The 13,542-nt window shown below is 42.7% G+C and overlaps 1 protein-coding gene across 1 annotated transcript in view; it reads left to right on the plus strand.

Moving 5' to 3' along the window:
- Positions 1-4,382: 4,382 nt before the first annotated feature.
- Positions 4,383-13,542, plus strand: part of UBE2R2 (ubiquitin conjugating enzyme E2 R2) — a 95,686-nt gene continuing 86,526 nt past the window's right edge. The window contains exon 1 of the mRNA XM_082842575.1: positions 4,383-5,052. Within this exon, the coding sequence (XP_082698701.1) occupies positions 4,876-5,052 (177 nt within the window). The 5' untranslated portion in view covers positions 4,383-4,875. The remainder of the gene's footprint in view (positions 5,053-13,542) is intronic.

The raw sequence follows: 13,542 nt of genomic DNA on the forward strand, positions 1-13,542 counted from the left end.
GCGCCACCAGGGAAGCCCAAATGGCTCTTTCTTAAGAGCAACTCACAGGCTGGGAGAAAAATGTAAACAAATAGTTGCAGTAGAGCACGGGGGTGATATGATATGTACAGATTGCTGTGGGCACATTAGACTAGGAACATTACAGCATGGTGGTTAAAAGCAGTCACACTAACATTACAGCATGGTGGTTAAAAGCAGTCACACTAAAGTGGGATAGCCAAGGTTCAACTTCAGGTTCTGCCATTCACTCACTGGGTGACCTTGAGTAACTTTCTTAACCTCCCTAAGATTTAGATATTCTAGTAATGACCATGTCGAGGATTTTTGTGAGAATTATATGAGGTTTACTGCATGTGCAGAGCCTGTCACATACTGATGCATAACAAATGTTAGCTGTTGTTATCAAAGGAAGACTGGGGCTCCTTAAGAGCACTATTCAAAACTTACATGTATTAACATATGCAGAATGAAAAACAAAAACGGTGGACTCTTTTAAAAAAGTCATTCTAGGGAGTTCCCTGGTGCCCTAGTGGTTAGGATTCTGGGCTTTTACTGCATGGCCCGGGTTCAATCCCGGTTGGGGAACTGAGATCCCGCAAGCCGAGCAGCATGGCCAAAAAAAAAACTCATTCTATAAGGTCAGAATTAACCTTTATAAAGCAAATAACCTTCCCTCTCAGTTATTTCACCAAGATTTCCACATCTTTTCTTTTTGGAAGAAAGGTAATAGATTCTTTATAGGAGCTCTGGTTGGAGAATACTAGGTGATGCCGTACAGATTAGGGGGTGAAGGTCCTGTTTTCTTTGCCACTAGAGGGCACCAGTCAGTCAAGTCAATCTCTACCTGTCGTGAAACTATAAGAAAGCTCTAGGAAGCTATCTCTGCCATTCATTCTTTGTGTTGTAAGTACCCACTATGCACCAAACATTATAGTAGCTTGTATATGGTTATGAGAAAGATCTGTTGTCCTTCTGGAATTTATAACCTTGAGCATGTGTCTGAGAGACCCTATTAGACACGGGGGGGAGGGGTGGAGGGTGGGGTTCAATTTGTGATTTGTTGTTGTTACTGATTATCTTCCTGCCCTTGGCTGTGAGCCCATGAGAACAATTACTTAGTGTTTATTTTGTGTCAGACAGTGTGCTGGTTGCTGAGGATCCAGGGATGAATAAGACACAGTTGTAACCTACAAATAAACAATGTCTTACCCGCTGAGATAAAAAGCCATGAGAAAAGTTCCATGGAATTTGAGTTCCTCTGATGTGACTATGGAGTCTTAAGTACGCAACTCATTAACACACTAGGCTGTGAGCTTCCTAGATAGGTATATGTTTATTAGTCACCCATCTTAGGGTCATGGCATTGTGAATATTTAGTATGAGTTTGTGAGTTGATCTGAGTCCAGAGACAGGCTTCTGGTCTGGGTGCCAGGTGTATGTTCCAGTGACTTAGGCTAGGGATCTGCCATCTTCTGGGTCAGGGTGGGGCTATGATGAGTCTATGTGGGTGAAATGCTTTGAAGATGAACTTTCTGCCTATTTGTCTACTCACAGCCTTGCTATTAAAAGTGTCAACATCATCTCCCACGTTTCCAGGTCAGCAATCTCCCTAAATTGAATGGTGGAAGAAGGGAAGTCAGAACCAGTCAAACACCATCCTTTGGGGAGGAGGGGCTGAATTGACTAAAATACGCTCTAATTCCAGTGGAGTTTAGTCTCAAAACTGAGGGAATAGAGTTGGGAGGCTAAGGAATGATTCTTTAAAATACTGAGGCCTCATCTCTGAGAAAAAATAACAACAACAACAAAATGAAGGGGCTCTTTCATTGTGGATTGTGCAGAGTGACTTCCTTCTAAAGAGTACAGTATAGAAAGGAGGTAAAAGGAGTAACTTTACAGTGGAGAAAAGTGGCTGACATATTCTGTCAGCCAGGTGACTGAGGTCAATTTCAACACTACGTCGTGTTGATATTATGTGCTCTTGATATGATGTGATGAAAATATCATTTTACTCCTGTGATCTCCCCTTCAAAACCCCAAAACTCCAGTTTAATCATGAGAAAAACATCACAGATTCTAACTGAGGGACATTCTACAGTATCCTTGACTAGTACTCTTCAAAACTTTTAAGGTCATCAAAAACAAGGAAAGTCTGAGAAATTGTCACAGTCAAGAGGAGTCTAATAAAACATGAAAACTAAATATGGCATCTAGGATAGGATCCTGGAATAGAAAAGCGACTTTAGGTAAGAACTAAGGAAATGTGAGTAAAGACTTTAGTCATTAACAATATATCAGGGCTTCCCTGGTGGCACAGTGGTTAAGAATCCACCTGCCAATGCAGGGGACACGGGTTCGAGCCCTGGTCTGGGAAGATCCCACATGCCATGGACCAGCTAAGCCCGTGTGCCACAACTACTGAGCCTGAGCTCTAGAGCCCGCAAGCCACAACTACTGAGCCCGTGTGCCACAACTACTGAAACCCGTGCACCTAGAGCCCATGCTCTGCAACAAGAGAAGCCACCGCAACGAGAAGCCTGTGCACTGCAATGAAGAGTAGCCCCCCGCTCCCCGCAACTAGGGAGAAGCCCTCGTGCAGCAACGAAGACCCAATGCAGCCAAAAATAAATAAATTTATTTAAAAAATGATATATCAATATTGGTTCATTAATTGTAATAAATGTACTACACTAATGTAAGATGTTAATAATAGGGGAAATTGGGTACCAGGTATATGGGAACTATCTGTACTATCTTCTCCATTTTTCTATAAATCTAAAACTGTTTAAAAAAAAAGTCTATTTAAAAAACGGAGGGGGTGGTATCCAGAAAATAACTTTGCCATAAATTTTTTTTTTTTTCTTGCGGTACGCGGGCCTCTCACTGTTGTGGCCTCTCCTGTTGCGGAGCACAGGCTCCGGACGCGCAGGCTCAGCAGCCATGGCTCACGGGCCCAGCCGCTCTCAGTCCGCAGGCGGACTCTCAACCACTGTGCCACCAGGGAAGCCCTGCCTTAAATTTTTTTAAAAATAAAATTTCCTATTTATGGATCATTTACCATATGCCAGTGATAAACTCTGTACATGGATGATCTCATTTAAATATTTACAATTGTTTATTTATTAGGCACAATTAACCCTCTTTTACAGAAGCTGATGAAAAAGGAAGAGGTCTTATAATGTAAATGGTGGAGCAGGGCTTGGTACCAAGGATCTTTCTGATCCCCAAATTCTAAGTGTACGGAACTCTCACAGTATCCTGGCTTTTCTAGGAAACGTTCATGGAGTTATCATAGAACATGTCTTCCAAAGAGAAAGGGGTATTCTAAATCATGGGGATTGAAGACCTCTACATCTCACTTCTGCCAGGATTATCTTAAAAGTCCCCCAGGTCTAAGTTGGACTTTCAAGATCTGTAGGGGGTCAAAGTTCAACCAAATACGCCATTTGACAAATGGGTAAACTGGGGGATAGCTAGAGCATTTGCCCCAAATCACACAGAAAAGGGCCAAGAACCCAGGTTCAGTCTGTATTATTATTTCTCTCCTTATTTCCCACAACTTCCTCTTTGTAGTTAAGAAGGGAAGTATTAACTGACCTATCTGCCTTCCCCATTTCTCGGATGGGAAACTGCCCCCCAGCCCCCTAAGTTGGTGACACACTGCTCTCCAAGGACACAATGGTATGAGGACTGGACCTGCAGAAGAGATGTCAGGAAGCTTGTTTGCACCGACAAAACCCACATTGTCAGCACATCCTTGTCAAGCACCTACTGAGTGCGGGGACGACGGACTGTGTGTCATGGCGCGGGGGGCGGGGGGTTAGGCCTGCAGAGGATCTGGGGCTCGTAGGATGACTGCGGGAGGCCAGTGGATACAAGTAGTGGGGAGGAGGGCGATGACAGCTCTAGGACAGAGGTCCCTTCCGGGGCGCGCGTTTGGAACCGCGGCGTCAAGCCGCACAGCCGTCATTTTGGGGCCAAGGGCATCCCCTGCGGCCACCCTCGACCCCCACTGCCACCCTCGACCCCCCACTGCCGCTTGGCCCTTTAAGGGCGGGGGCACTCGCCAGGCGTCACAAAGCGCCGCCACTGCGCGGGGCGGTGGAGAGGAGGCAGGGAAGTGGGAGGAGTGGGAGGAGGAGGAGGAGGAGGAGGAGGAGGAGGAGGAAGAGGAGGAGGGCGGGGAGGGAGGGGCGCGCGCACGCGCGTCGCGTCGGGCCGCCCGCCGCCGAGAGCCGCCCTCCCTCCCGACGTGCGCCCCTCCTCCCACTCTCCCTCCCTCCTTCTTCTCGGCTCCGTCGCTCCCGCGGCGCGAGGCGCTCTTGCTCTTCTCCTCCTCCTCCGCCGTCGCCCCTCCCCCCGCGCAGCCGCCGCCGCCGCCGCGAGACCCCCGCGTGCCGCGCTCCCCCCCCCGCCCTTCGGCCCCGCGCGCCCTTCGGCCCCGGCGGCCCCGGAGGAAACGAGAGGGCGAGCGAGCGCGGCGCTCCCGGGCCGGCTCGGCCCCGTCCGCTTACCATCGCCGGCCCTCCGCCGCCTTCCTCCGCTTCCACCTCCTCTCCCCCCCCCCCCCGCCAAGTTGAGGCCCCCTCCGGGGGGGGGAGGCCCGGGACCCGGAGCGAATTTCTCTAACTCTCTCCACCTTTCCCCCACCCGGCCCGAGTGTGAGGAGAAGGGCCCGGCCCGGCCCGCGTCGTGTGTGAGGAGGAACCGGGCCGGCCCACGGGCCGTCTGGGGCCTGGTCCGGGCCGCCGGGCGTGTGAAGACAGGGGCCCGGTGCGGGCCGCCCGAGGGCGAGCGGAGCGGAGGGGAGGGGCCTGGTCCGGCCCGGCCGGTGCGTGAGGACTGGGGCCCCGGCCCGGCGCCGCCGTCGCCGCGATGGCCCAGCAGCAGATGACCAGTTCGCAGAAGGCCCTGATGCTCGAGCTGAAATCCCTTCAGGAGGAGCCGGTGGAGGGCTTCCGGATCACCCTGGTGGATGAATCCGACCTCTACAACTGGGAGGTTGCCATCTTCGGACCCCCTAACACCCTCTACGAAGGCGGCTACTTCAAGGTACCCCCGACCCCATCTCAGACCAGGCTTCCCCAGGTGGAGGCTGCCGCTTTCGGTAGTTTTCCCGGCCGAGAGTGGGAGCGCGGGTGAGCGGAGGGGGCTGCTCACCTCGGCAGCTCCCTCCCCCCATCGGTGGAGGCAGGAAGGCCTCGCTCGCTCACCAAGTCCCTTTTCTTTGTCATGGGGGCGGGGGCGGGAGGCCAGACTGCACCGGGAAATAGGAAAGCCTCTTTGGCTAGGGTAGTGGCTACCGGAGGAGGAGGGCGGTCTTTGTTTTGTTTCACCAGCCGAGGGTGTACGGAAAGAGGTGGTCTGGCTTTCCCCTCTCGTCTTCCCATCTCTGCGCCGGCTGGAACTACCCCAGAGGGCAGAGTGACCTGCACTTACGGGATTGGACCTTTTTTGGGGTGGGGTGGGGGAGGGGTACCGGCCTGTCATTTCGGAGGCTGCCTAGTGGCCTGACATTTGGGGGGTTTGATGGGCTTCTTGCATACTGGTGGTTCCATCTTCGCATTCCAGCGGGCGTTAATGGAGAATAGGAACCCTAGGGGTGCTAAACAAGGGTGCCTGCATTTTCTTGCTATTAGCCACTTGAGGGAACTGTAATTTAGCCCCCTTTCTGTCCTCGTTTTGTATTTACTTCAGTGGTGTTTCAAAATGCCCTTTGTCCTCACCCTGCCACCAACTTTACTGCCCCCGCTCCCCTCACCCCCCGCCTCCCATGTAGAAATATCCACAGAGGGCGGTACATGTTATGTAGAGAGAGAGTTTCCCACTTTAGGGACACAAAATTGAAACCTTTTCGCTCAGATGGTTAACTCTAGCAAATGGGGGGGGGGTGGTCTTACGGATGAAAAGTATCATCTGAGGTGGGATGGTTTCGCAGAGTAGGACCGCTCCTTAACGACCATAGACATTGTTTCTGTTGTTTTCCAGGATGTTGGAACAGTGGTTATTATCATTCCTGAATCCAGTAGTTTCTTTATTCCAAGACAGATAACTTGGAGATACTGAGGGGTTTTTCTTTTTCTTTTTGTTTTTATTTTACCATTTTTTAAGGGGCAAATCACAGGTTGAAGGTCGAATGCTTTAAATGGTGGGGGAACAGAGAGAAGAAAAGAGTGCTTAGGAATTCATTTAATTTAATTTTTTGTTTCCAAAATTAAGTAAAATAGGGCTGTGAGTCAGTCTTGGTTTGTTTTGAAGGGAGGGGCTATCTTGGCAAAAGTTTTAAATGAGTATCTTAGTCATGTAGTTACGTGTATTTTTAAGGAGTACCCAATTACTTTAGTTTCTACTCCTCTAAAGGTAGAAGCCTCAGTTTCAGGCTTGAAATTGGGTCTATTTTGTAGAAAATGTCAGGAATTGATAGGGGAATGTTTAATATTCATGTCTCTGATAGTCACTAAATACCTAGTTAAAAACATGTATTCAGTGTTTAGAATATCGTGTATACCAACTGTATGCTTCATGTTTTGTGGTCACCATACGCTGTACTCAGATGCAGATACTTGCAAAATCTACTGGCTAACTTTAGTGAAATGAAGTTTAATTTCCAAAAAGTATCATTGTTTGGGACAATCAGTAGTCAAGATAAATGGATACTAGCTAGAATGATCTTATTCCTATGCAGTTTGTTAAAACAACAAAACACCAACAAACTGTACATGGAAGGAAATAATGGGTTAAAAATTGTAATATTTTTGCTTAAGTAATTGGGAAGGGAGTGTGGTGACCCCTCTCAGTTTGGAATAGGTAGTTTGGAAGGAGGATTCCCTGTAGTATACACTGATTTAAACTAACTGCTTTTTAATTTCAGTCTTATTTAAAAAGAATGGTTTGATCTCCAATTTTGTTGCGTTAGATATCTTAATCTTTTTTTTACCTTTAATTGTGACATGTAAAAAAATATATGAAAATTCTTAAACAGGTTTAATGTTTTAGTCTTGTGTAAGAATTTTGGTCAGTTTTGTTTCTTCTGCTTTTGGCAAAGGACTTTGGCTTTTTATACCAAAGTTCTTCGTTGGAAAAAGGCAAATTTATGGTCATGAGCAGTTGACACTGGTGATAAGTTTAAAACCATTGTTTTTTATTTCACTGCTTTTGTGAAACAAGGCTTTTAGTGTGTTTCACTACAGCTGCAGTTAAAAGTTGGCACAGACTTTTCTGTACTACTGTTCTCCCTTATCAAATGGGGGTCCTTGAACATTTAATATAATTTATCAATATTTTCAAGTTAAACTCTTTTTTCTATTTTGCATTACAGTTTCCGAAGGCAGTGGGCTGCCAGTCATTCTTTAAATTTTTCATAACGTAACTCCTTTACTTTTTACATATTAATAGGCTTCTAACTGATCTTTTTCATCATGAAATAGTTGGTTCCAGTCTGTTTTAACTGTGGCATCTGTTGTAGTAGAGATTTGTGAGACCTGTATTTCACAAATTTGTTTTTTCATCCTATTTTTCTTTTTTAAATATCTTGAATCTGTATGATTCTTAGCTTGGGTGGGCAGGGGGAATCTAGATATATGATGGGCAAAGGTAGTTTCTTGTGTCTGATTTTCTGCATGTTATAAACTCTTCTTTGGCTTCACTATCTTTTTGTCTAATTTCTTGATCTCATTATTCACCCAGTGAATTTCTTTGCTGCTTCGAATTTTTCCTCTGGGGTCAACCATTATAGAACATAAAGTAGGAGATGACTTAGAACACCCAGAACACGTCTGAACTTAATTTTGCTAATGTGGAGCAAGTTGGAATTTTATTATGTTACTGGAAGAATAACTTGTCGATCAAGTGAGCAGTTAGTGATGACTTTTAACACGTTCACCTCCGTTCCTTTAAAAAGAACTGTCTTTTCAAGTAAGTCCTGATAATGATCATAACTTAGTGTGGCTGCTTTAGTATAGAACCTCAGTGGAATTCCTGCATTATTTATCTAAATGCACAATAGCAGTGAGTCTAGATACCAGAAAATGAGAGTGACTCTTTCATGATATGAATAACGTTGAAGTTTAAGTGATGCAGAATGTTTAAAGTATTGCAGTTTTTGTAGTTTTGGTTTTATTCAGTAATGTAAGGGAATGAAATATAGGCGTGTTTCTTTTTTGGATAACTCCCAACTAATAAAATTTAGGAAGTATTTGTGATATACTCAAAGTTTTCCTTAATAGGATCTTCTTCATCAGACTTACCGCTTTGTTTTGTATTAAAGAAACTCTTCAATAGTTGTTTTTTAAAATAAAGGACATGCATTATTTTCATTTGTTCTAGAGTAAATGAATGTATTCTTTGCATGCCACCCCCCCCCCCCCAAAAAAAAAAAAACCACACCAAACTACCAAACTTAACCTCTGTGCCTGGCAATGGTCTTCAGATTATATATAGCACATTCTATTTTATGACTTTAAAATTCTTAACATACAGTTGAAACAATTTTTCTAAGCAACTGTTAGTCTTTTTGGTGTAGGGATCCTTTTGAGAACTTGATAAATTTTCTTCAAAAGACAATGAGGACACAGAAAGTAGTTTGTATGCATTTTCAGATGGTTAACTGACCTGTTAAGAATCCCTCTTTTGGGGCTTCCCTGGTGGTCCAGTGGTTAAGACTCCACCTTCCAATGCAGGGGACAAGGGTCTGGGAACTAAGACCCGACACAGCCAAATAAATAAATAAATATTTTAAAAAAACAACAACAAAAAAGAATCTCTGTTTTAAGGGATTGGATTGGCAACTTTAAAAACAAAATTAAACAAACACCTTTGACATTATAAAAGTATTGCTATTTTTTTAGAAACCAATTTTATGATGAATCAGTCAGTTAAAATTTTCTTAGTTTTAAGTTTTTCCTCAGTTGCTTTAAGAACACCTCTTGGGCTTTTAGCTGTTACCTTTTCTGGAAGCTGAACTTGTCTTGAGTGCTGGGTGAACTAAAGCAACATTGTAAATGGAAACGTGGTTAATGTCCAATGGTTTGGGGCACTAAATGCAATTTTAGTCCCCTATCCCCAGCCCCCACCTCTGGCAAATATAACACCTCAGTATTTCATAGAGTATGCTTTTACTGTATTAAGTTGATTCCAAGATGCATATTTTTCTAGTTTCACTTCTCAAATTTGGAATGAGTCCATGAAGTCTTAGAATTGCCATCAGCCAGCTGACACTAATGACCTAGGTGTAAGAGACCCTTCCATTGAAATCTTCTGATAAAATTTTTTTAAATGCCAGCATCAGTGTCTTAAATTTGATAAAATAAGGATTATTTCTTTTTGAACCAAGGATTTGTGTCCTCAGTACTTTTTGCTGCTTATTGATTCCCCTTTTTCAGAGGTTTGTATTCGTAAACAATATTTATCGAACACACATCAAAGGCAAGCACTGTAGGAAGTGTTACTACCTTTTAGTTAGTAAGGAAAAGAATTCGGACATTGATAACCTTAGAGCTTTTATGAATGATCTTCATAAAAATCTTTGTGCAGACTTTGAAATACAGAAATGTGAGGTGTAGGTGTTACTGACAGAATTGTAATGGTAATTAAAATCAGAGTTTTAAGGCCAGTTAGCACATTGGTCAACATAACCACAGTTTGTCATGATGACATGTTCTGTTCCATCTTTGCAACTTAGTATTAGTGGTCCTAGTCTAAGGTTCCAGAAGAATCTGTTGGAGACAGGTGAAATAAAGGAGATCACCTAAGAAATTGGCCTACTTCTGCTAATCTAGTTATGGGAAAATAACAGGAAGAGTTACAAATTCAGGGTTTACGACTATAGAACTCCATCTTGCTGAAAGGTCCTATTTAAAAGTTTTAATTCTTTTATGTTCCTGAAATTCTTTTGAACTGTTTCGTGTACAGCTACATAGATATCCAAATAAGACTGAGCTGAGCCTCTTTGAAAGTGTTTTGTCAACACAGAATTAATTCATTTCAGCTTTATTCAGAGAGAAATTGTTATTCAGAGTTGTATGCTTATGTTTCTTTAAACTAATTGATTCTGAAGTGAATGGAATGATAGATACTAAATTGAAGAGATAATTTTAGTTTGGATTGCCAAGGTTTGATTTTACATAAATATTCTTCCATATGAGAATTGGAATATTCAGATTTGGGAATATGTATTTAAGATAGAAAATGAATATCCACTTTAAGCACCTTTACTTGATTTGTTTTAATAACAAATATAAAAATGTTTTTGTTACAATCCAATAAATTAAATTTCTGTTGTAAACCTATTGGTAAGGTAAGTAGAATGAGCACTTAGAACATGCTAAAACTCTGAAGGTCATATCTAATTGCAGATACACGCTACTATCCTTATTACAGTAATATAGATATTAGTAGCTAACATTTATTGAGTGCTTACTGTGTGCCACATACTTTAAATAGAATATCTCATATAATCCTCCTGTGAGGTGTGGCTGCTATTTTTTATATATATGTGTGTGTATATATATATATATATATATATATATATATATATGGAAACAATCATAGAGTTTGTTTAACTTGCTCGGGGTCCTCAGCTAGAAAGTTGTAATACCAAGCTGGACTACCAGACTGCTTGACTCTAAAGCCTGTGTTATTCTCTTGGTGAGATCTTTTATCTCTCAGGATGTTGTTTGAAGGTATAAAAGTGGAGCTTTAAGAAAATAAAATTTATGGATGAGACTTCCCTGGTGGTCCAGTGGTTAAGACTCTGTGCTTCCACTGCAGGGGGCACAGGTTCGATCCCTAGTCGGGTGACTAAGATCCCATATGCTGCACGGTGCGGTTCAAAAAAAAAAGGAAAAGAAACTTTATGGAGCATTTGAAAAGGAACTATTTTTATTTTAAATTTTATAAGTTTAAAGGTCACAAGGTAATTGTCCCTTCAAATTATGGGGAGAGATTGTTATGACTTAAGCTTATAACTGTTAAATTCACTGGAAAAATTGGATTTGTTGTTGTTCTTGGACTACTTGGATTAGAGAGTAACAAATCATATTGCAGAAGGATTTTTTTTTATTGACAAATTGATTCCTTTAATAGCAACTTTCTCATTACTTTAAGGGGAGAGTGGGAAGGTGCTAGAGTTGAGAAATATGTCTAAAAAAACTAATCTTGAGGTTAGAAATGATGATAAAACACCTCTGAAGTGATGGTGGGAGATCATAGCGGGAGTTAAATTTCTTAATACAATATTGGTTTATGCTTTTTTTTAAATAGATCTTTATTGGAGTATATAATTGTTTCACAATACCGTGTTAGTTCCTGTTGCACAACAAAGCGAATCAGCCATATATGCATACACATGTTACCATATCCCCTCCCTCTTGAGCCTCCCTCCCATCCTCCCTATCCCACCCCTCTAGGTCATTGCAGAGCACCAAGCCGATCTCCCTGTGCTATGCTGCTGCTTCCCACCAGCCAACTATTTTACATTCCGTAGTATATATATGTTGATGCTACTCTCCCTTTGCCCCAGCTTCGCCCTCCCACCCCATGTCCTCAAGTCCATTCTCTGTGTCTACCTCTTTATTCCTGCCCTGAAACTAGGTTCATCAGTACCATTTTTTTTTCTTTTTAGATTCCATATATATGCGTTAGCATACGGTATTTGTTTTTCTCTTTCTGACTTACTTCACTCTGTATGACAGACTCTAGGTCCATCCACCTCACTACAGATAACTCAATTTCGTTTCTTTTTATGGCTGAGTAATATTCTATTGTATATATGTGCCACATCTTTATCCATTCATCTGTCAATGGACATTTATGCTTTTAAAATAATAGTCTTAATACTTTTCCAAGTATATTTAAGCACCATAGGAAACTTGATCAGTGTAAGATTAAAACTTTGTTGTTCTTTCAGTTGAGTCTGTTAACTGGTATTCCTTTTTTTTTTTTAAAGGGAACGCTGTTTATTTATTTATTTATTTTGGCTGTGTTGGGTCTTCGTTTCTGTGCGAGGGCTTTTCTCTAGTTGCGGCGAGCAGGGGCCACTCTTCATCGCGGTGCGCGGGCCTCTCACTATGGCGGCCTCTCTTGTTGCGGAGCACAAGCTCCAGACGCGCAGACTCAGTAGTTGTGGCTTACGGGCCTAGTTGCTCCGTGGCATGTGGGATCTTCCGAGACCAAGGCTCAAACCCGTGTCCCCTGCATTGGCAGGCAGATTCTCAACCACTGCGCCACCGGAGAAGCCCTGGTGTTCCTTATCTCTGTTGACAGCATCTTTATTTACTTTTGGAACTATTGATACATGTAATAATTTGGATGAGCATTACACTGAGTGAAAAAAAGTCAATCTCAAAAGGTTACATATTGTATGGTCCCATTTATATAACATTCTTTTTTTTTCTTTTATAATAAATTTATTTTATTTATTTATTTTTGGCTGCGTTGGGTCCTCGCCGCTGTGTGCAGGCCTTCTCCAGTAGCGGCGAGCAGGGGCTACTCCTCACTGTGGTGCGCGGGCCTCTCATTGCGGTGGCCTCTCCCATTGCCGAGCATGGGCCCCAGGCGTGTGGGCTTCAGTAGTTGTGGCACATGGGCTTCAATAGTTGTGGCTTGTGGGCTCTAGGACGCAGGCTCAGCAGCTGTGGTGCACAGGCTCGGTTGCTCCGCGGCATGTGGGATCCTCCTGGACCAGGGCTTGAATCTGTGTCCCCTACGCTGGCAGGCGGATTCCCAACCACTGTACCACCAGGGAAGCCCTATATAACATTCTTGAAATGTCAGAAGTATAAACAAAAACAAGTCAGTGGTTGCTAGGGGGTTAGAGATGTTGGGGTGGGGGGAAGGAGGTGGATGTGATTATGAAGGAGGAGCATAGGGGAGATCTTTGTGGATGGAGTAGTTCTGTAACTTAATTGTGTTGGTAGTTACACAGATCTACACAGACCATAAAATGACACAGAACTACACTCACATATTGTACCAGTGTCAGATTCCTAGTTCTAATATGAGACTATAATTATGTAAGATGCAACCATTGGGGGAAGTTTAGTGAAAGGTACAGATCTCTCATTACTATCTTTGCAAATATATGTTGTGAATCTATAACTATTCTAAAATAAGATGTTAAAAAATTTAATCATCAGAGGAAGCCATATATTCATGCGTTAATTACAGCATCTTAAGATCATTGCCATAGTTTCAGTCTGTTGTGTATTTGGATTTTCAAATTTCACAGTTATCTGCTCTTCTGTATTTGCTGCATGGGCAGCTGATGCTTAATTTGAGGGATAAATCCCTTGAAATAATTTGGATTATGTGGCTCATTTAGTAGCATACATAGAAATTCAGATTGTAAACATTGAATGTTTACTACCTCATTGAAAATAACCATGGTTCCATTTATAAGATAATATTAAGAATTGGCAAAGTCACAAAACCTTGGACAATATGTAGTAATTCTTTATAGAAACAGAGTGATTTAAAGCTTAGAAAACAGATTTTTAAGTTTACTTGAAACCATACCTGATATATATAAGGCAAAATAAAAAAGTG

The sequence above is a fragment of the Leucopleurus acutus genome, assembly GCF_964270905.1.
Source record: "Leucopleurus acutus genome assembly, chromosome: 7".
Taxonomy (NCBI): Eukaryota; Metazoa; Chordata; class Mammalia; order Artiodactyla; family Delphinidae; genus Leucopleurus; species Leucopleurus acutus.